Source organism: Lycium barbarum, chromosome 3 (assembly GCF_019175385.1).
Source record: "Lycium barbarum isolate Lr01 chromosome 3, ASM1917538v2, whole genome shotgun sequence".
Lineage (NCBI taxonomy): Eukaryota > Viridiplantae > Streptophyta > Magnoliopsida > Solanales > Solanaceae > Lycium > Lycium barbarum.
Genome location: NC_083339.1, coordinates 23065504 through 23087631, shown reverse-complemented (window position 1 = coordinate 23087631; position 22128 = coordinate 23065504). Strand labels below are relative to the sequence as shown.

At 35.7% G+C, this 22128-nt stretch overlaps 1 protein-coding gene across 3 annotated transcripts; it reads left to right on the top strand.

The window, feature by feature from the left end:
• Positions 1 to 3647: 3647 nt before the first annotated feature.
• LOC132630772 (uncharacterized CRM domain-containing protein At3g25440, chloroplastic) lies at positions 3648 to 10720 on the top strand. Of its 3 annotated transcripts, none has more exons than XM_060346361.1 (7): positions 3648 to 3859; positions 4791 to 4914; positions 7100 to 7149; positions 7230 to 7355; positions 7454 to 7799; positions 8780 to 9181; positions 10240 to 10720. In XM_060346361.1, exons 4-7 carry the CDS (start codon positions 7270 to 7272, stop codon positions 10519 to 10521), a joined length of 1116 nt encoding a protein of 371 aa, XP_060202344.1. In that variant the 5' UTR covers positions 3648 to 3859; positions 4791 to 4914; positions 7100 to 7149; positions 7230 to 7269; the 3' UTR covers positions 10522 to 10720. The 3 variants fall into 3 exon arrangements, with proteins under 3 accessions (XP_060202344.1, XP_060202345.1, XP_060202343.1); XM_060346362.1 differs by having other exon boundaries at positions 4791 to 4918; XM_060346360.1 differs by having other exon boundaries at positions 3651 to 3859; positions 4791 to 4918; positions 7100 to 7355.
• Positions 10721 to 22128: the final 11408 nt, after the last annotated feature.

Here is a 22128-nt window from a genome sequence, read left to right as displayed (position 1 = left end):
CAAAAGATTTAAAACTTATACCTTTGGGTAACGATAAAAATGCACTAATTTTAGACACATACGTCTCATACAAATAATGAGGAATAACATCAAGAAGACGAAATATAAACGGTCAAGAAACGTATACACATATTTTCTTAAAATGATGAAGTTGATCCATACTTAAAAATTTAAGACTACAACCGATGCTAACACATGAAAACGCTTTTCAGTGTTGTTGAGTAAAAGAGATGATGACATGAAACTCGGTATGAGAAGGAGTATTTCAAATCTTTCAATTGGAGAACCAAACCAGGAAAGTCATTTATGGAAGAAGCGGACTAAGTAAAATAATTTATTGATATTTTCAATTAATTGAATTATAATACTTTCTATAAAAAAAAGGACATTTAAATAATGATAATAAGTGCAGAAAATGGTAAAGGTACGCTTAAAGAAAATTTAAAGAAGAGAAATTCAGGAAAAAAAAATAACGATTTAAATTGAACACAAAACCCGCTAGAGAAGTCATAAAACCAAAAGATTTAAAACTTATACTTTTGGGTAAGGATAAAAATGCACTAATTTAAGACACATACGTCTCACACAAATAATGAGAAATAACATCAAGAAGACGAAATATAAACGGTCAAGAAACATATACACATATTTTCTTAAAATGATGAAGTTGGTCTATATTTAAAAATTTAAGACTACAACAGATGCTAACGCATGAAAGCGCTTTTCTGTATTATTGAGTAGAAAGAGATGATGGCATGAAACTCGGTAGGAGAAGGTGTATTTCAAATCTTTCAATTGGAGAACCAAACCAAGAAAGTCATATATGGAAGAAGCGGACTAAGTAAAATAATTTATTGATATTTTCAATTAATTCAATTATAATACTTTCTATAATAAAAATTACATAATTATATTACTAAAAGGTACTCTCTCTGTCTTAATTTATGTGACATAGTTTGACTAGGCACGAAGTTTAAAAAAAAAAGGAAAGATCTTTGAAACTTATGGTCTAAAACAAGTCATAGATATTTGTGTGTAGGGGTGTTCAAATGAGACCGAAAAACCGATCCAAACTGGTAAACCGAGTCAAACTGACTTAATAAATCGAAAACCAACTTGGTTTGACTTGATTTGGTTTTAAATTTTAAAAAACCGATAACATTTGGTTTGGTTTGGTGTTAAACCAAAAAAACCCGAACCAAAACCAAACCAAACCGATAGATACATACATATTTAAAATATATATATATATATATATATAATTTGGCTCATTCCAAGTCCAATACAAATTCAAATAATTAGAAAGAAAAGTGTAGCCCATTTAAGTTTAAGGTAAAATAAAAAGAAATTTGCTAAAGGTAATATAGAATTTTCGCCTTATTCAACTTTACGGTTCCTTCATTTACATGCCATCTGAATTAGTACTGATAAGCTAGCATTTTATCCGTAACAAATTAAGGGGAAGCAAATGGCAATAGGAATTTAAAAAGATTTGGTAAATGACTTTGTCTTTCTGTTTATCATTTTCCATTTTAACTTCTGTGCTTTCTTCTCAATGCTTTATAAACACGATGAGTCTAGATAACGGAAATTCTTGAGGGGCTACGTAATATCAAAAGGCTATATGTAGGGAGGTAACTAGAATCATGAAACGTAGATGTTATGTTTCTGTAATTCCTATACCCAAGCCATAGGCCTATACCTAAATAAAGTTAATGAATTAGTTAAGAAGATTCTTAGATTTGAATGGATCATAGTCAAAGTCATACTTAATTATCATTTGATTCGAAGGTTCTTTGTATTAATACATTCTTAAAATGCGAAAAAAATCGGAAAAACCGAACCAAACCGATAAAACCGACAAAACCAAAACCGATAGAATTTATACTATGACGGTTTGGTTTGGTTTGAATGTTAGAAAAAAAACGACTTAATTGGTTTGGTTTGGTTTGGTTTTAACCAAAAACCGAGTCAAACCGGACCATGAACACCCCTATTTGTGTGGATTTAAATCATTTCATTAAAGGTAAAAGGGGAAGTTTCAAGTTAAATGATTTCTAAACATAAAAATATATCATTCTTTTTTAGACAGACTAAAACAAAAAATGTTGGGCACGGGCTTTCATCATCTGGTATCATTCTACAATTAGCGCATCCAACAGAATATTCAAATTTTATGATTTTTATTTAGAGTAAACATTGAACTCATTGAGCAAACTGAAAATTATTTATTTTGCTCTTGCATTTGCTGCAAATGCATTGCCTCCAATTGGAAACTTGTATTAGAAATGAGGTAAGAGAGCATACGATCTGAAACATTAAGATATCTTTTTATGACTACACATGATACTTCAGTGTCTGCTTCCTCGGTTATTCATTGATTCCACGGTGTACCAAAGTAAGTTAATTCTTAATGTCAATTTCTTTTTTATCTTTGTAATAAAAACTTTATATCTTCTATCTCAACTATATTAAAAAATGATATATTTCGTAGATTTAAAAAGGTCTCTTATGACCGCGCGAAGTGTGAACAAATTAACTAGTCATATTATTATAAAAGTGGAAAGATCTTAAATGAAAAGTTAGATTACGAAAATGCCATAAAAAATTAAATGATATTTTTATCCTTCAATCAAAAACTACTCCTTTAATATTTTGTACAAAAATTGTAAATATACCTTTAAATAAATGCTAAGTATTAAATTGAATGGAGTGCAATACGATGAATCAGCTATTTATAGAATTGTAAATAGATAAGCCTTTTTACAGGCCTCTTAGCAAATTAAAGAAGTGTATAATGGTAGCTTGCATCTCTTATTCCTTTCTTTTATGTCTAACAAAGTATTATCAGTTCTTTTCCTATATAAGAACATTGTTAGTATCATTTAATATTTTTCAATTGAATTCCATCTGCATCACATAATGAAGTCGCAAGTGTAAAATTAGGTGAGTTTATCTCTTTTTCTGTTTCTCTTTATGATTGTTGTGGTAATAAGCTGTTCCTTGCCATATATAATTTTTCAGAAGTGTTATCATAAAGCTATACATCCAATCGATGAAATTACTTACCATCTTCAGATTTGGACGTTAATTTGTCCTTATGTATGATCTCGGAAGAATGCAAACTAATTTTTTGTTATTCTGATTGATATTGAGTTCGGCTTCAATTCATCATTGAATTTTTAATTTGTTTCTCCAAACTATGCATCCCGGGAACTCTTAAAGTTGAAATATACCGATAACATCGTCTATAAATAATAAGTTAGATATGATCATATCACGGGTTTGTACTAGATAACATTAGAATTAATCTCACTACATATTGTACCTAAGAAACTAAATTTAGTTGTTTAACTTCACATGTTCAAAAGATATCTAATCTTTTACGTTCAACAATCAAGTCGGTCGAAGAGGGTCATTGTTCATAAATTTAAACTTGCATTTTTCCCCTTTCAAATTTAGTGTAATTCATCAGACACATATTTTAATATTATTTATATTGTTCCGAAAAGTTAATTTTTTAGCATAATATACACATGTAACGCACGTGCTGAGAGACTAGTATTATAAAAGAATAAACAAATAAACAAATTAAAACTTAGTAAGATTTGAGTTGATTGGGTTATGACCCATTTTCAGCTCAAATAACTTTTGACCCGCTTAATTCATTTTAACCCATCCAAAAATGTATCTAATGTAATAAAATGCTTATGATTTTGAATTTTCAAATGTAAATGTAGAAATCACATACCAAGAAGGAAAGTAACAGAGTTAAATTGGATTGGGATGGAAGGAACATGGTATAAAGTCACAGCAAATAATATCGGTGCACACATACAGTTTTGAGAAGCGCGCTCAGGTAAATTAACAAAGTCTTGGTGTCTTAACACGCACATATTTTAAACTGCGCCACAATTTCCATAGTAGTTTGAAAATTGGGTGTGAAAATGTTGAGCTCTTGTTTTAATTTGCTTTGTGATGTTAGCTGTCTTCAATGGTTAGCTGCTATATCGGACTATATAATTGCCGAATTTTGGACCCCTTGTAGGCGTACAGACTGTACTAAATATGTTGTGCACATGAGGTGTTCGATGAATTGTCACATAGGAATTCAAGTGAAAATGTTGAGCTACTGTTTTGCGATGTTAGGTTTGCTATACAGAACTTTAATTCCTGAAATTTGGGAGGGTACGTGATCCCTCTTCTGTGTACACACTGCACTAAATATGTTGTGAACACGAGGTGCTCGACGAATTGTTACACTGGAAATTCGACCTATGTGGTGTAGTCTGAGTAACCAAAGTCCGTAGGGAGTGGCAGAGTTAGGATTTTCACCAAGGGGATTCAACATATACTATATATACTTTTAACCTTATATATACAGTATAATTTTCCGCGGAAGGGGGTTCTTTGCTCCGCCCTTGTCCGTGGGGATTGATAAGGATTAAGTGCAGGGTGGTTTTGAGTAGAATATTGATCACTAAATTTGTGTATACTGCAGTAGCTAATGATCACATGTAATGGGGCGCACACACTATTTTAGCCTTTTTGCTTAAATGCTGTTGCATTTGCTGATCCGTAGCTGTTTTTTGCTGAATTTAAGTTGTTTTTTTTGCTGAATCGCTGCTGTTTTTGCTGAATCGCTGTTGTTTTTTTGCTGAATTGATGCTGTTTTTTGCTGAATCGCTGCTGTTTTTTGCTGAACTGATGCTGTATTTGCTGAACCGAAGCTGTTTTTTTGCTGAACTGCTGCTATATTTGCTGAACGGAAGTTTTTTTTTTGGTTGCAGAATTAAAGCTATATTTGCTTAACTGAAGCTGTTTCTGCTGAATTGAAGAACAGAAGCTGCTTTTGGCGAACTGAAGCTGTTTTCTTTCATGGAATTGGAGCTGGTTTTGGCAAATCCAAATCAAGTAGGTCTCTTATTTTCCATTTTAATAAAGTAATCCAGTTTGGACTTTTGATTATGTCCTTTACAAAAATGTTTAGGGGACCCATAAGTCTTAATATTTCTATTAGGACCTACGAAGTAGGAACCACGAAATTTGGAAGAACGATATTTTAAGTTAAGAATTCTGGGGCAGAAAAACTTTGAAGGGACAAAATGGATTTCTTTTTAACTCACTTAACAGCCCTTCTACAGTAGGCTTGGTCCCTAAAAGGGACGAACCAAAACGTGGAAATGTTATTTTTTCTTTTGCTGTTTGGTTACTTCAAAATATTGAAATATCTTGGCCTAGAGGCACATGGTTCAAAACTCGATGGATAATAGGCTCGCCCCTCTATCTTTCTTCACTACTTAAATATCAGGCCTTTGTTTGCGGCAGGATTCAAAATGCACTATGTATTTTTTTTTTTTTATCCAACCCATCCAAAATTTCTCTAAATCCACTTGGAGATTCTACAAACAGTTCCAGTGTAGTCTGGAATGACACTATCAAAGCCTGAATTATGCAACACAAAAAGCTATTTAAACATGAAGTTTTAGCAGGACCTTTTAACATTTGAGTTTGAAAGTTTTGAATATGAAATATCTAGATCCAAACTCAATGACAATTTCTGCTATCAGGAAAACATTGAGGGAAATATGATATTATACTGGGAAAGTTGCTCTCAAGCAATGATAGATCCAGGATTTGAACATATGAGTTTGAGTTTGGAATTCTTCAAATCGTCATTGAACTATAGTTTTTTCCTCAAAAGTCACTAAACTATTTTTTTGTCAATATAAAATCGCTCAACTTATAGATAATCTCTTAACAAATAGCCATGGCTGAAAAACCAGCCAAATCTCACTGGAAAACCACATAAACAAGTCAGAATACCATTTTCTATAGAACCTCTTGAAGCAGTTACCTATATATTCATGTACTGCTATTGTTTTATTATATGCTATAATCTACACAGTTTATAAGTTACTTCATAAGCTAAATCAACTCAAGTTGTCACAGCGTTATATATGACCCAAGATAAGCAGGGTATTTTCATGAATTTCACTACAAAAATAGAAAAAGTTATCCTTAATTAAAAGTAAACAAAATATAATAATGTAAAACACTAGTTCCATCACTCTATGTCTTCATAGCTCCAATATTACTCGTTTAGTGAGCAAATTGATTTTTGCAAAATTATGTTACATACATTTGGAATAACCATTAACGTTTCTCTAATATTGGTATCCAGTGTTGTCAAAGACGCGCTTAAGCCCTGAAGCGAGGCTCAAAACATGTTGAGCGCTTCGCCTCGCTTTATGTGCGCTTCAGTGTCATCATCAAGGCTCTAAGCCATACTTTTCCTTGCCAATGAGCCTCTCTTGAAGAGGTGACACTAGACAATTGATATTTCACTTTATTGTAATGGTTTTACAATTTCTTTGTCCAAATATTTGTTATTCATGCTTATTATTATTAGTCTTGGACTACACATATAAATATTTGTATTTTTGCACCATTGCGCCTTTTTTCATTAAAGCCCATGCTTTATTTGCGCTTTGCGCTTAAAGCCCCAGCTGACCTAAGAGTTTTTTTGCGCTTTTCGCTTTTCATAACACTGTTGGTATCCGGTATGAACTCAATTTCCAAACCTTCACAAAAAGCTTGGAGTGCTCCACCGTTTATGTGGGAATGTACCTCATGGTGGCTCATTTGAGCTTTCCCATTTAAGCTTCCTAAACATTTTGTGGAATGACCCATTTCCCATAATTCCTGTCAAATCTAATGAATATAAAATGTTAAACATTTGACGGACACTAAAAGCGTTAACTTGTGGCCAACTTAAAGGACCAAAACGGTTCAGTGCATACTTAAGGGATTATTTGAACCTACCCTCAAACATAAGGGGCCAGTTTTTTCATTTTCTCAAGAATTGTAGATGCTAAATTTAGCCAGTTTGAACTTCTTTTTTACTATATTGCCCTTAGGTTGTACATTTTCTCTTCAGTGGATAAGTAGCTTTTTTATATGCTAGAATTGGACTATGTTTGCTGAAACTGGTGCTGGATAATATGCGTACCTGTATTATCTGTCACTCGACCCATTATTTATCCGTGAAACATGGTGAGTTGGATAGCTGATCTGTTTTTTTCTAACCCGTTTTCAGGCCGTTCATGTTGAATCTGTCCCGCTCATTTGCCAGCTCTAGTCTGCATGGTATATTTCCCTTTTATTTGTATCCATTGCTAAATAGCCTAACTCCAACAGTCTTCACTGTCCCTGTCACCGTGAAATAGCTCACCAGCGGCCCCGTTGAACGGCGAACAACGACGTTGTATGGCAAATCCTCTGTTTCGAGGTTTTCGAAGACTTCTCTTACTTTCACTTCACAAGCCTCTGTCCTCTTCCTCTTCCTGTTACAAGTAAAGCTAATATCCTTTTTTTTTTCTAGTTAATTTTGATTATCCGGAGTATGTCCAATATAGTTTTTATTATTTCTCACTATCGTCTCCATTTTCAGGCCAATTCTTGGAAACCCAGAAAGCTTTTTGCACTTGTCAAGGTTAGTGCCTCAGAATAGCTTAATCCCACAAAACCCATGTTGGGAATTGAGGAACTTTAGCCATGGAAGTGTGAATTTTGTTATAACAAGAGATGGGAAACCCAAGTTTGAGACACATGAAGTGGAGGCACCAAAGAAGGAGAAATGGAAGACAAAGAAGAGGCTGAAGCTGCAAAGGAAGAGAGAGAAGAAGAAGAGAAATGCTGCAAATAAGAGAGATCCAAGAAGGCTTGGTGTTAAGGGGAAGAAGAAGAAGCAGAAGTTTGACACTCCTGAAGAAAGAATTAAGCAGAAGATTGAAAATGTGAGTTAAAGATTTTTCCTTTTTAACTGTTAGAGCCAATGATTGACTTTTGCCAACACTACTACTGCTGCTGCTGAGGACTCATATAACCTACCCCAACTTGTTTGGGATTGAGTTGTTTTTTACTATTAGCACTGTAGCTAGTGCAACTATGGCTTAATCTCGAACTATTTGGTCTCGACTGTATGACTTCTCGATATCCATCCCGTTCCATTTGGACCTATATGATTGTTATCGTTATATTAGCTTAACAATCTGCATAGAGAATGAACTGAATTGAAAAACTTGGGCAGGGTAATGATCTAATATGAATCTTGGGGATGAGTTCGACCTATTTTCTTCAATTTGGTTGACAAGAAAGGAATTAGAAGGGGAAGTTGGAAGGAAGAAATAGGAAGTTGGAAGGAAGAAACAGGAAGTTGGAGGAAAATGACAAAATAGACATGTTCATAAGTTTTCTGTTGTTATTGTTGGATTTCTCTGAGTAATCTTTTACATTTGGTGCTCGGAAATTAGAGTGAGATTGGAGAAGCATTATTAAACCGGCCTTTGTCTTTTTTCCTTCTCTTCTTGGCTGTGTTGTTGGAGCTTAACCTTAGTAGTAATTGCAAAGATCTGTTTTGTCTATATTTCCGTCTGGAAATAATTATTTGAGTACAATTATTACTGGAGAAAGGAAGGAGTCTCTTTGCTTTCTAATTACTTTTAACTTTTGTGTCATTTACTGAAAACCAAGTTACATCAAGTGTGCCTGTATACATGGTTGCTGCCTCACTGCGGCATGGATGACATTTCATGGTTTAGGTTTTGTATCTATCTTACCTTTTTCCTGGTTTAGGTGAAGAATTCGGTTTGGTCACCCTATATTTGTGTTTATAGAAGCAAAGATTTGTTATATTTCCATTTTCCGTTTGACTGCCATATGAAACAAATTTTGTTGTTTATTTTAACAAAAACTGAGATGTTTTGGCTTGGGTCAGGCAAAAGTCAAAGAAGCCATGCTAATTGAGAGACTAAAGCGATATGAGGTTTCCAAAGTTCAAGGTCCTAAGGTTAAGCCACACTTTCTCACTGGTGAAGAACGATTCTATATTAAAAGGATGGCGCAGAAAAAGTCTAATTATGTGCCAATTGGCAGAAGGGGAGTCTTTGGAGGTGTTATTCTTAATATGCATCTACACTGGAAAAAACATGAAACTGTCAAAGTCATATGCAAACCCTGCAAACCTGGTCAAATCCAAGAATATGCCGATGAAATTGCAAGACTGAGTGGTGGGGTCCCAATTCAGATAATGGCAGATGATACAATAGTTTTTTACAGAGGAAGGGATTATGTGCAGCCCGAAGTTATGTCTCCTATTGATACACTATCGAAGAAGAGGGTAAGTTTGTTAGAGCTAACTTTCTATAAGTACCAAGTAATTGCTTCTCATCATGCATTTATGCACAAGTTAACTTTTTCAAGTCTCAGTTTGCATAGCCCTTCTATCATCAAAGATCAAACCTCTAATCTTTCCCACCAGCTTTCACTGTGGTTCTCCTTCGATTGACTTTTTACTTAGTCTATGTTGCATGGATCCTTCATTTTCTCGATCTACCATGCCAAACAGGTAGTACATAGGTGTTGGTACTTGTGTGGATAATTTTAAAATTTTCTGAAAATTAGCAAAAATGGCACTTACCGGTAACAGTATGGATATCTTATACATTCTTGTAACTGAATCCATGTAGCACAGCTGATTGTTGACCTGGCTTATATATGCAGTTGAGTTAATATATCTGGGTAGATCATCTGAAATCCACCTCAACATCCACTCTCCTACAGTTTTGTGACTTCAGTTATACACTCTACATCACAAAAGAACCAGGCCCTTCATTGCGCCATATATACCCCGTTACAGTTTGCAATTTCATCCCTTTCCATCAATGTTCTTTACTGCTTCATTTGTCATAAATTTACATGAAATTATCGGGTTGGTTCTTGCAATTTGTTTGGTGATGGTTGGAACTGTGAGATTTGGTTGCACTATGTTAGCCATTGAATTTTTTAGTTTGAAATTGAATCTAAATGTTGTGAGCTTTACATCATCATTTTCTTCTCATGTATGTATACCAAATATGTCTTTTATTTCACTTGGAGAGATAACAAAATTATATCTGTTACTTATATTCAGCAAAACATAGTAACGATCTTATTCTGCAAATAGGCCTTTGGGTACGTACCGTTTTTGCCATCACTGTGTACTCACAGACATTTATTAGGCCCATACTCTGTTCCTCACATGTTTAATGCTCCTTATCTGGGAATCAGTTCATTTACTTAAAATATGAGGATTTGACTTTTAATGCTGTTTGACTCTGTCCTGTTTGCCTATATCTTTGTTTTATCTATTTTTGCATCAACCATAGTAAGAATTACTGGTCAATTCTCTTTCTTCAGGCGTTGGAAAAATCCAAATATGAGCAATCGCTAGAGTCTGTGAGACGTTTCATTGCCATTGCTGAGAAGGAACTTGAACTCTACTACAGACATGTTGCCCTATATGGTGACCCAAATAATCGGAGTGCTCACTCTATCCTTGATGATTCAAGAAGCACAAGAGAAAAACGAAATGCCGAGATAGGAGAGGAGAACGATTCAGCAAGCGAATCTAATCCGTCGGATCTCGAGTTGTCAGAAATTGATGATGATTGTTCTGATGAAAACCAGTCTTTTAAGTGAATTTGGATTTTTTGGGGGGGAGGGGAGACTAGTAATATTACTCCGGTAGCATATAGGGAACTACTAGTGGATAATCCAAAGTTAATCCTGGTAGTCAAGAATTTCTTGGATTTGAAGATGGAAACGTGAAATAATGCGGTTTTTATTCTTGCTCTGATAATTGAGGGATCAAAATAGAATTGGATTTTTCAACTCCAAATCTTCTGTTTCATTGTCATGAAATTGGCACAAAAACTAGAATTTGATCCTAAATTCGTCCGACCCAATTTCATGGACTAATTCTATAGCCTAGCTTAAAATTTCTGATTCTAATTTATAGTTGACCTTTCCAATTGGTTTCCTTGTACGGACACTAGACTCTAACAAGAAGGATTGCTGGTGAGATTATCTAGGGGATCCTCCCCCTTGTGTTGGCAATAGATGACCTAATTGCCTGATTATCGATGTTTGTAACTTGACGGTAGAATCCGACTTTTCTTTCTTCAATTGATGGCTGAAGGATTTCTTTAATGCTTCTACAAAATCTTTGTGGGCTAATCTTGGTTACAGTTTTGATTTCCGTGGAACTGCAATATATGGCATTCATGTTGGTTGAAGAGAAGGCCCAGATTATCCGGGTAAGTTTTTGCTGTATATCTATATTTACATCTTATCTTTTTCTGACACAGGCCAGATTTGGAATTGGTTCTGCAATGAGTTTCATCTTTTTTTTTTTTTTAATCCCATGAGAAAAGTTATTTTATGTCTCTTAATATTTTGTTTAGAGAATCGCTATTCTGGAACTCACAGCTTGAGCTTCTTTCCCAACTCTCTTTAGCCTTGATTTCTTGAATTTCATATTGACAAATTCAAATTTTGTTTCGATAGTATTGGGACCAAGCCTGCAAATTTGGTATACCTGATGCTTTTTGACAAATTTAAGCCCTTATATAGCTTGATTTCCTGCTCAATTTATCTCACACATAGTTTTTATGCTACTCGACCGCGCGTTATTGATCAACCTTATCTTGCTTCTAAAATATGAAATGCCAATTATGAACCGGTTTTTAATAATATATACTAATGTTATCTACTTGAAATTTATATCCTATTATTCGTATATCTCTTACTTACGGTTCTAAGAGTTCACGATATGCCTCAGCATCGTGCTGCAAGACCTTTCTGCCCTTCCGCTTTATTGCTAGATCTGTGTTTGAATGTGTGGTATGGATATTTTATGCCTGAGTCATGTTGCTCTTAAGGTTCATTCAGCAATGGTGGCTGAAGTGTTTTGGTAAATGGTACACCCACCTCATGTCGGAATTAACTAGGAGGTAGTAGTAACACCTCAGTCTTTAGCTGTGTATTTCTCTACTTTCTAGCGACATAATATGTTGAAGCTGTTAATTAGTAAACAATAGTTGGAGTTCTTTCAGTAACTTTGATTTGTTCTTAAGCAACTTCGCTAAACTGATCATTTCATAATTTTCAATCTCTTCTCTAGCTATATTGTGGATCAACTATATTTGTCCCTGGATTTCTCGGCTAATATTGGTTCTTTTTATCTTTCCTCACCCTATTGTCCAGATAACTGGCATAATCTTCTTTGATGAATGAGATGGCTGCAAATATTATGAGTTCAAATCATAGCAGTGACGAAAACGCTAATTGATTTCTTCTCATCTGTCTAAGCCTTGGTAGAAAAAGTTACTCGACATTTGTGCTGGTGGGAGCTCGGAGATAGCAAGTACTACGTGGAATAGTTGGAAGTGCGCAAAAAAGAAAAGAATAAGTGATATACGGGAGAATGCTAAATTATACGCGAAGTTCCCATTGCTGGATTTTGGTAAAAGACATACTGAGAAAACATGCCTTGAATGCTTGATAGTACATGGAAGATACTTCCCTCAAAATCAGATGTGGCAATGAAAGTCCCTATACTACATTTGCTAACTTTGTAACCATGGTTCATAACATTTTCTGATTCTTTTTTGTTTTAATGAGGCAAAGACTGCTTGATTTGTCCTTTCGACATGGGAGTTTGAAGAATAAGAATATGGAAATTTAAAAGAAAAACATATTTGAGTACTTTATAATTGGTTTCTTTGAGATCCTTTGAAAGCTCAAATGGTGTAATTTTGAACTTTGAGAGGTCGTCTGGTTTAGAGACAAGTTATGTGGGGACTAATAATGTTGGGATTGTAATGTAAGTATTAGTAGTGCGGGGATTGTATGTGAGGAAAAATAATAGAGGATTTGTAATATAGGGATTAGTAATGAATGAATTTAATGCAAGCTTTTTTAGGTGACTAACAATTTTTCATTAATCATCTGAATAGGATTTACAAAGCAAGATGACATTCCCGGTCAGCATCTGTCCAAATAACATCCCCTACTCTTCTACTTCTTACTAAACTACCACTGATTCCCCTTCTACCTAGTTAATAGTACTTAAACTTATATCAAATATGACTGAACTAAGCTTCTAATGCCAGGAGTAATGGCAGGAGCGGCTCTCACATTACATATAAAAGCAATATTTCTAGTAATCGCAGCAGCATCTCTTGAGTTATCTTCAAATATCCTCTGGTTCCTCTCCATCCATAAAGCATGTACAGTTTCAGCATATACCATTTTGTAGATTTGAGCTTGTTGTGTCTTCCCTTTTGCACTTTTTATCACCCATCTCAAGTGTTCATCCCAAGTGCATCCCACTGTATCATTTCTGCCCAACCACTTGAGATTTTTTTGCCACATGAGTTTGGTGAAGGTACAACGCAAGAATAAGTGATCTCTAGTTTCTATATTTCTGGTACAAAACACACAAGCAGGGTCCACATTCATTCTCATTTCACCAGCCTATCTTTAGTAAGCATATTGCCATGTAAATGCAGCCACATTGTAAAGATGGCTTTAGGTGTTGCAGCATTACCAAACATTACACATTTCCACCTTACTCTTTCTCTGTCTCCTAGCAACTTTAAATACAACTGTTTGATCAAGCCTCCAGGATTTGTCACTGTATGTTGCGTCAACTCCCGAGTCTTCCTGGCTTCCAACAATTTCCTAGTCATCCAACAGGCCTGTTTTGGAATAGGCATACTGTGCACTGGCTGCCCTTTAATGTAAAAAGCACGAATCCATTTAATCCACATTTTGTCCTCCTTATGAGTAAGATCCCAATGAGTCTTTGCAATGGCTGCCCTGTTCCAAATCTGCAGGTTAATGATGTTAAGGCCACCAGCAGATTTTGGAGTACACATTTTCTCCCATGCCACTAGAGCTCTTTTAGTTATTGCATTGGTACCTGACCAAACATAGCATCTGCAATAAGCTTCCATTGTCTTCACAACTTTGCTTGGTATCATGAACATTTGTGACCAGTTTGATTGAATGCCAAATAAAACAGTTTGCACCAATTGAACCCTCCCCGCATATGATAACTTTTTAGCTGTTCAGGAAGTTATCCTCTCACAATCTTATCTATAAGAGGTTGCCATTGTAACACAAACAACTTCTTAGTAGATAAGGGAATTCTTAGATATTTAAAAGGCCCGTCAAATTGCACCTTCCCAGCGTAAAATAGTCACAGTGAGCCATGTTTGACTGGGCAGTTCTACGGAGCATTTTGATGGCTCGTAGGAATTTTGACGGCCCGTCAAAGTGGGCGCAGGATCGCCCGACGGGATTTTAAGTTATGCTTTATATATTTCATTCCACTTCATTTGGGCATTTTATTTTCTCAAATCAGATCCAAGAGCTCTCCAAAAAAACCCTCTCTTCAACTCCATAAACTAATCCAAGCTAAAATCCAAGGGAGATTAAAGATCAAGGGGCAAGAATCAAGATATCCATGTGTTAGAAGTCTTGCTAGGGTTAGTAGACTTCAAGAATTCTTTGGGCATTGAAGCTAGGGTTTCCATATAAGTTGATGGCTTTCTCCAAAGCTCATTCTTGTGAGATAAAAGGTTAGTTTTCATGCTTATTTCATGTTATCAAGAATGCTTAGTTGTTGAATAACTTGGGTAGAAGGAGAAAGTAGAAGATGAGTTCTAAATGTAGTTTTTATGATGTTTTTGAGTAGTAAGCTAACTTGAGTTATGATTCTTAGTATGATATGGATATAATCTTGTTATAGAAGGTAATAATGATGATGAGAAAGCGTTCTATGAAAAATGTGCAAAGGGTTGGTGTGAAGTTGTTAGTGTAAGTTGAATGTGAGAATAAATATGGAAGACTTAATGGAATGTGACTACGTGATCATGATATTGTAGATGTTATTATGGTTATTTGGGAGTTGTCTTGTAATATGGTGGAAGTCGATGAAATAGGGGAAATGCTGCCCAATTTTCGTTAACTCATGAATTGTTCTAGTTTGGATTTAAGAGTATCTTTAAGCCTTAACCAAGGTATGAATCCTTTTAAATGTAGATTTTCCAAGCTTCGATGGCGAACGTTAAGTAGTTAAGAAGACAACGAGGTATGTAAGGCTAACTCTTCTCTCCTAAGGCATGATCCCATTGATGTATACCTTCATGTGAAATCCATAATATCTTCCGTGACGATTTCATTCCTAGAATCAGTAAAGCTCATGATCTTGATATTCTCGCGATACCGTTGGTCCCATCCTATGATAGTTGATTCTCTAAGGAAGGATATAATGAAAATGATGATGACGATGATAATGTTGAGAACGTGTATGTGCTCCTATGTATATATATTTATATATTAAAGTATGACTACTAAGATCACCGAGCTTATAAGGTCGGGTATGATATCTATCGCGAGCGCACCACTGCAGTTGGGTATAGATGACACTGAGCCTTGGTAGGGCCAGGTATGTATAACACCGAACCTTATCATGGTCGGGTATGTAAGACACCGAATCTGTATGGTCGGGTATGATACTACTATATATATAAGTATATGAAATGAAAGTTTCCCATTAGAAAGAGGGTGAGTAAATACGATGAACAACGATAGAGGCATAAATGACTTTATCCTCCTATGACTCGTCTATCTTGTGTTATTCCTTATGCTTCTATTATGTTATTGATTATGCTTTACATACTCAGTACATTATTCGTACTGACGTCTTTTTGTTTATGGACGCTGCGTCATGCCCGCAGGTGGACAGGGAGATAGACTTGACCCATAGACTGCTTGTTCAGAGACTGCATAGAGGAGCACTATTTGATTCGGAGCTGCAGCTATTGGTACTATTCTTTTGTGTATATATGGGCATGGCGGGGTTCTGTCCCGTCCTTATGATGAAGTTTCATACTCTTCTTAGAGGCTCGTAGACAGTCATGTATAGTAGATGTCTTTTGCCTTGTCGGCTCATGTTTTGGTATATTATTTTGTTAGCGTCGTCGGCTTGTGTATATGTGTATGAGCATAGTTGTTGACGTTGATATATAAAAGTATTTTAGCCGTTGGAAATGGTATTATTGAGGCATAGAATTGTTAATAGGCCATGTGGCTCACCTAGATATGAATGTGAATGTACGATGAGAGGTGCCCGGTGGGTTAGCTTCGGGTGCCCGTCATGGCTCTCCGGTTGGGTCGTAACAATAATACTCATCTAGCCTGGTGTGATATGTTGAATGATCTTATCTGCCTTGTGCTCCTTCACTCTTGTCTCTACCAGCCCAGTTAAGGATATATGGTTGGTCATCAAGAACTGCTTCAACTCCTTCCTTTTGTACCACTTATTTTCTCCCCTCACATTTCATATTGCCCACTTCATTGAGATTTTGATGTCCCACCCCTATCAATGGGAGGTGGTCTATCTAACACAGTTCCTCTATTCAAAGGTATCTCATTTGCAGTTTTTCCAGTTAGAGATTTCAATACTTGAAAATCCTGCATAGTAAATCCAACCTCTTACACTGCTTTTCCTTTAGTGTCGATGCTCTGAGCCTGAATTATTGGGTTGTCTTGTGAAGCAGCCTGGTCATTTCTCACCTCTGGCACAGCTACATTCCCTGTGTTATCTATATGTTCAGCCCCTTACTAGAGGATTCACCTCCTGGATATGATGGAGCAATTATTACTCCAGTTGACACCCACTGCTGATTAACTCTTTTTGGCCTCTTCTTTCTCTTAGGTTGTTCAAAAGATTGTTCTGTGTCCTGTGTCCTCCTCTGGGAGGAGGAACCACAGTTTTAGGGGAGGTGGGAATTTATGTTCCACTTTCAAACATTAATCACAGAATTTTGGCTTCCAATCAAAAGTTACAGCCTGCTCAAGTTCTATTCCATCAGGATCTAGCACATTAACTTCTATTGGTAGAGGCTTGGTTACATTGACTTCAATAAGTACCCTAGCATATGATACTCTTGTTTTTGTTGTTGTGCATTCATCAACATATATATGCAGTCCCACTGTACTTGTTATTCGACTGAGTGAATCACTACTTCAACAATTCATAGGTAAATTAGGAAAGCAAACCCAAAGAGGCAGTTCTGTTAAGAATTCTTTGTTAAAATCAAAATGTTCTTCCTATTGTTTCGGTATAATTGGCCTGTTGTTAAACAAATGAGGTCCAGAGTACAGAATCTCATGCATATCTTCCATATTCTAGAACCTTACTATATAGTAACCATCCTCATGTGAGTATACTTCAGGTGGTGCAACATTCACCCAGAATCTTTCTATGTATCTTCTCATCACGTTATACCTCGGAACTTCTCCCATCACATAAACTATCAAAGCACAGCTCCACTTCACAGTCTCCCTTTCCACTTCCCTTTTATCTAATTGAGCAACTATTTTCCCATTTCTAATAACAAGTGGAATATAGTTAAGAGCCATACCATGTGATGCTAGTCGATTCTTTTGGAACAAGTTAACCCATGGTTTCACAGCTGGATTTCTCCTTGTCATGCGATCTTGGATTGTCATGCGAAGACGATCACTTTAGCCATGCTGGGCATTCCCAGCCTTGAGTGGAGGGGTACTCCTAGTCCCGCTCCGAAGAAGATTATTTCCTTTCTTCGAGGCAATATAAGTCATAGTCCGGCCGCCCTGTGCAATCAGCATTGCAGGCTTCTTCTAGTGGGCTATCCAGACAGAGAATCTCTGAGAGCTTGTTTTCTTGACTAGTAGACAGGGTTGCTCCAGTTGGGTCTTCAGTTTCGGTTCATCAGGCTTCGCCTTCTAGAGCTTGTTTTACGTGTGGAGCGCATGGTCATTTTGGTCGAGAGTGTCCACGACCCAGGTAGGGTTATCAGCCTTAGAAGAATCTAGTATCTTCAGGTAGCTGAGGTGGTGCTTCTTCGAGGGGCGGTGCGCAATCAGGCCGCGGTGGTTCACTTGTCACGACCCAATTTCACTAAGTCGTGCGGGCATCTACCTTTCCCACCTTGGTAGGCAAACCCTTATCCCAACAATCATAAAACAGAAGTAAAGCGGAAGAAAATAGAATAACTTAATTCTCACGATAATAATATAAAGAAGTGCGGAAGTAGTGAAAATCCAAACCCAGTATCTGGTCTGGTCATACAAGAGCTCTACCAATACTACAAGTCTGAATAATACATAAAATCTCAAATGATGTCTCGAAATAGAATTAAGACATAAATAATAAGAAGAGTCTTCGGGCAACGAACATCCTTATGCTCACCCTGAATAGACTAGGCAACAACCCTGTCGAGTTTTATTTCTCAGCCTGAATAGACTCGGTGAGCATGAGGACGTTCGCTGCCCGAAGACTCTTCTTACTATTTATGTCTTATTTCTATTTCGAGACATCATTTGAGATTTTATATACTATTCAGACTTGTAGTATTGGTAGAGCTCTTGTATGACCAGACCAGATACTGGGGTTGGATTTTCACCACTTCTGCACTTCTTTATATTATTATCGTGAGACTTACGTTATTCTATTTTCTTCCACTTTACTTATGTTTTATGATTGTTGGGATAAGGGTTCGCCTACCGAGGTGGGAAAGGTAAGTACTCGCACGACTTAGTGAAATTGGGTCGTGACATGGTGTTGTTCAGATGCCTTTGGTACACACTCATTCATTTCCTTGTGCAATTATTGTTGTAATGCTTGTCCAACCTCTTTAGTGATTCTCGGATTCTGAACTCCAGCCTCTTTGATGCTTAGATCTCTAATACCCGGCGAAATTGGCTTAGGATACGTTACAATTCCTTTCACTGGGGTAGTAGTCCCATTAGGGTTTTCATTTTGTTGCTCTTGCGGCACTGAATCTGATGGTGTAGTAAACCAGACTTCTTACTCACATCTGAGCAATACGCAATTGACGCTAGGGTTTTTGTAGAGTCAGTTACTGTAGGTGTTGTCGCTGGTGTCTGATGTCCCGTGGAATTCTTTTTGTTCTGTACAATTTCCTCTGCAACAGCTGCGTCCTTCTGACCACCAGAAATCGGCTGTTGCGAGTTTAAAGTCAATGCTTTGTTTGAGGTTTTGGTAGCCGGTGCACCCCTCGTGCTCACCGAACTCCCAAATTGAGCTATCGTTTGCTTTGGTGGCCGTCCTCGACCCCTCGCTCGTTTCTTTCCCATGGCATAGTCGCGGCGGCGCAGGGTGTACTACCATGCACCGAGAGCCTTGGAAAGGAAGAGAGAGAAAACGATATTTTGCACACCTATTAAATATTGGAGGCATATATTTTTTTAATGCAAGGTTTAATAATATACCAAATGTAAAGTGATGATTAAAATATATGTATTGCTAACATTTAAAATGTTTAATAGATGAGGGTAACTTTGCTCATTTTATAATTTTAACTGATGTATTACTGATCTCTGTATTCGCATTTCACTTTTATTTATTTATTTGTAAAAAAACTTTTTATTTTATTACGTAGGGGGCAGGGGAAGGGGATTACAACTTCGGGATTCGAACCCTCACCAACAAGGTGAAAGTTCGGGTAGTCAATCAACTGAGCTACTATACCTACTCGTATTTCATGTTCTGTTCCGCATTGACATACATAATTTTGCGTAATTTACGCAAGAACTATCTATGGGGGTAACAAAAATGACAATCAATTGGCGTCTTGGTAATGTAGTATTTTATGCAAGTATCAAAAGCTAACCAAATATTGTATAGTTAATGCAAGATTTATGTGGGTACTAGTTTAGCATATGTGCTTTGCGCGTGACCAAAGCGCGTACCTTATTTGACAGCAGACACTACAAAAAGAAATTACACTTAAGTAAGAACTTCGTTGCTAAATGAGCATACAGAAAGTGCTAGTTTTAGTTGTTGATGGCTAGTTTTAATTTGATGCATATTCAAATATACAGAAAGTGCAATATTTGCATATTTAAAACTAGCCATCAAATTAACTTATTCCTTGTGGCTTTGCCATTTTTGGTTTCCTTATTGTTTTGCAAAAGTGTTTAAGTTACTTAATTCAAATAGAACATAAAAATTGTTTCCCCGATTGACATATGATTTTTTGTTAGTTACGTTATTTTTTCTTTTCCTCCAGACTGTTTTGTCATGCTTTATTTAGTATTTCTCTAGACTTTTATTTTCTTTTCCGGAATGATGTGGTTGCTTTTCTTTCTTTTTTTGAGCCGAGGGTCTTTCAGAAACAACCTCCCTGATTCATGGTTGGGGTGACGTCTGCGTACACTTTACCCTATATAAAATTCCTAAACATTAGGTGAAGACTCGTTAACGTATCGAAAATAGGTGGTACATTGTATCAAACTAAGAAAGAGAACGTCAACAATAATTCAATTTTAGGTCCAATAAAATTGACTTCGAGGTCAAGGTATTCACTTTTAGTTGTAAATTCAAAACATCAAAACTCAATTTAAATCCAGGGAACGGAAGTTGAACGTGATGAGCAACTTGGTGAGGCAATCTTATTATCTCGAGAGGTTTTCTTTTTCCCATATTGCTTACATTATTTTATATAGAGATTACTTTTAAAAAGCCTAATAGAATTTCATATATTAGGTGAATATTTTTAATGTACTATTCTAACCCAAGTAGGTAATTAGTAGCCGATCCATGTTTAGGCACCAAAATCAGAAGTAGTACTTACTTGAAATTCTATCTCTATTCTATTTTACCAAAATAACATCAAAATTAATGTTAAGATTAATCATGTGTCCTCCCTTCGTCTATCTAAAATCAAATTAAATAAATTCTAAGACTCTAGACTATTTACATTCATGCAATGCACATTCACATAAGCACAATAATTGAGAACATGACAAAAGTATTCATCAAGGTTTATGGACCAGAGAGCACAAACACTAAATTAAAGAAGATACAAAGTGATAGATATGAGCTACTATAATAGAATTGTATTTGTGATGTCTTTTATGCGTTGATCGTGTTTGTCGGCTAAAATAGGTGTTCCAAAATTTAAAATATAGAAGAAGTACTCAGTTTCGAAAAGGGAAAAAGAAAACAAAAGAGAACTAATAATATCCGTCAAAATTTTGCCTAGTTCTATTATCACAATTTATGTCCAATAATCTTTAAATAATATATGATGAATAATGTGAGACAATAACTTCTTTTATAGAAGTATTAGGCTTATTATTTTTCTACATGAATTTTTGAAAGAAATTTAAATACCATAGAAAGGAAAAAAAAAATGTCCAAACATAATTAGGATAGCAAAAGTGTTCAAAACTCCTGTACTTAAATTGGGACAAAAACGAATGTTAACTAAAAAGAGTTATACCCAAAATCAACTTTGTGGAAATTAATGCGGCTGGCCTGGCATATGTGTATAGTGTAAATTGAAAAGAATTTCATCCTGGGCAAGTCTTACATATATATTTAGGACTTCTACATAATTCAAATAAAAAAAAAATAATAACCTAAAATTTTTTCTAATTTTAATAACACAAATTTGAAAATTTAATCTGATCGTCTAAATATTTAGGAATGAAGATGTTAGCTCTATACAGTGGCGGACCTAGCCTTATAGAAGGGGGTTCATCCGAACCCCCTTCGGCGAAAAATTACACTGTATATACAAGGTGAAAATTATTTTTTATGTATATATAGTAGACATTGAACCCCCTTAACTTCTTCATTTATGGCTTCTTTATATTTTTGAACCCCCTTGGCATAAATCCTGGCTCCGCCACTGGCTCTATATGGCCTCAAATAATTAATAAGTGACTATACAAAGTCTAAAAATGAGTAAAAGGATGTCTACATTACTTAAAGCAACTCCGTCCAGAAGAATTCATATAAAAAAAAAAAAAAACAATTGGCCTTTAAATATAGGTGTGAGTTCACGAATTTGAACAGGCTATTAGTGCTTAAAATATCCGTACAATTTTGACAAACTTTTTTTCCCTTTAAAACTACTTCATCATTATCCCTTTAACATTAATGTCCGAAAGTGTAATTTAAAGAATTATTCATAAAGGTTTCAAAGAACAAATATATAGACAAACGCGCATACACACAAACAGATATAGAGACATATATGACAAATAATGAAAGAAGCAATGAGGTTAGATAATTTAGCATGTCCAATAACCCGTGGAAGTGGCCAATATTAGACAATAAATTTAATAATTGTCGTTTAAGAAATTATAATTCGTAAATCGCACTACATATATTATTATAAATGAGAATCACATCATAAGAAAAAGATTCTCGGAATTTTG

Coding starts and splice junctions, on each gene's coding strand:
- LOC132630772 (XM_060346361.1), top strand. CDS start 7,270: ATGGCAAATCCTCTGTTTCGAGGTTTTCGAAGACTTCTCTTACTTTCA. Junction 7,356..7,453: donor TCTTCCTCTTCCTGTTACAA/GTAAAGCTAATA, acceptor CTCCATTTTCAG/GCCAATTCTTGGAAACCCAG. Junction 7,800..8,779: donor TTAAGCAGAAGATTGAAAAT/GTGAGTTAAAGA, acceptor GGCTTGGGTCAG/GCAAAAGTCAAAGAAGCCAT.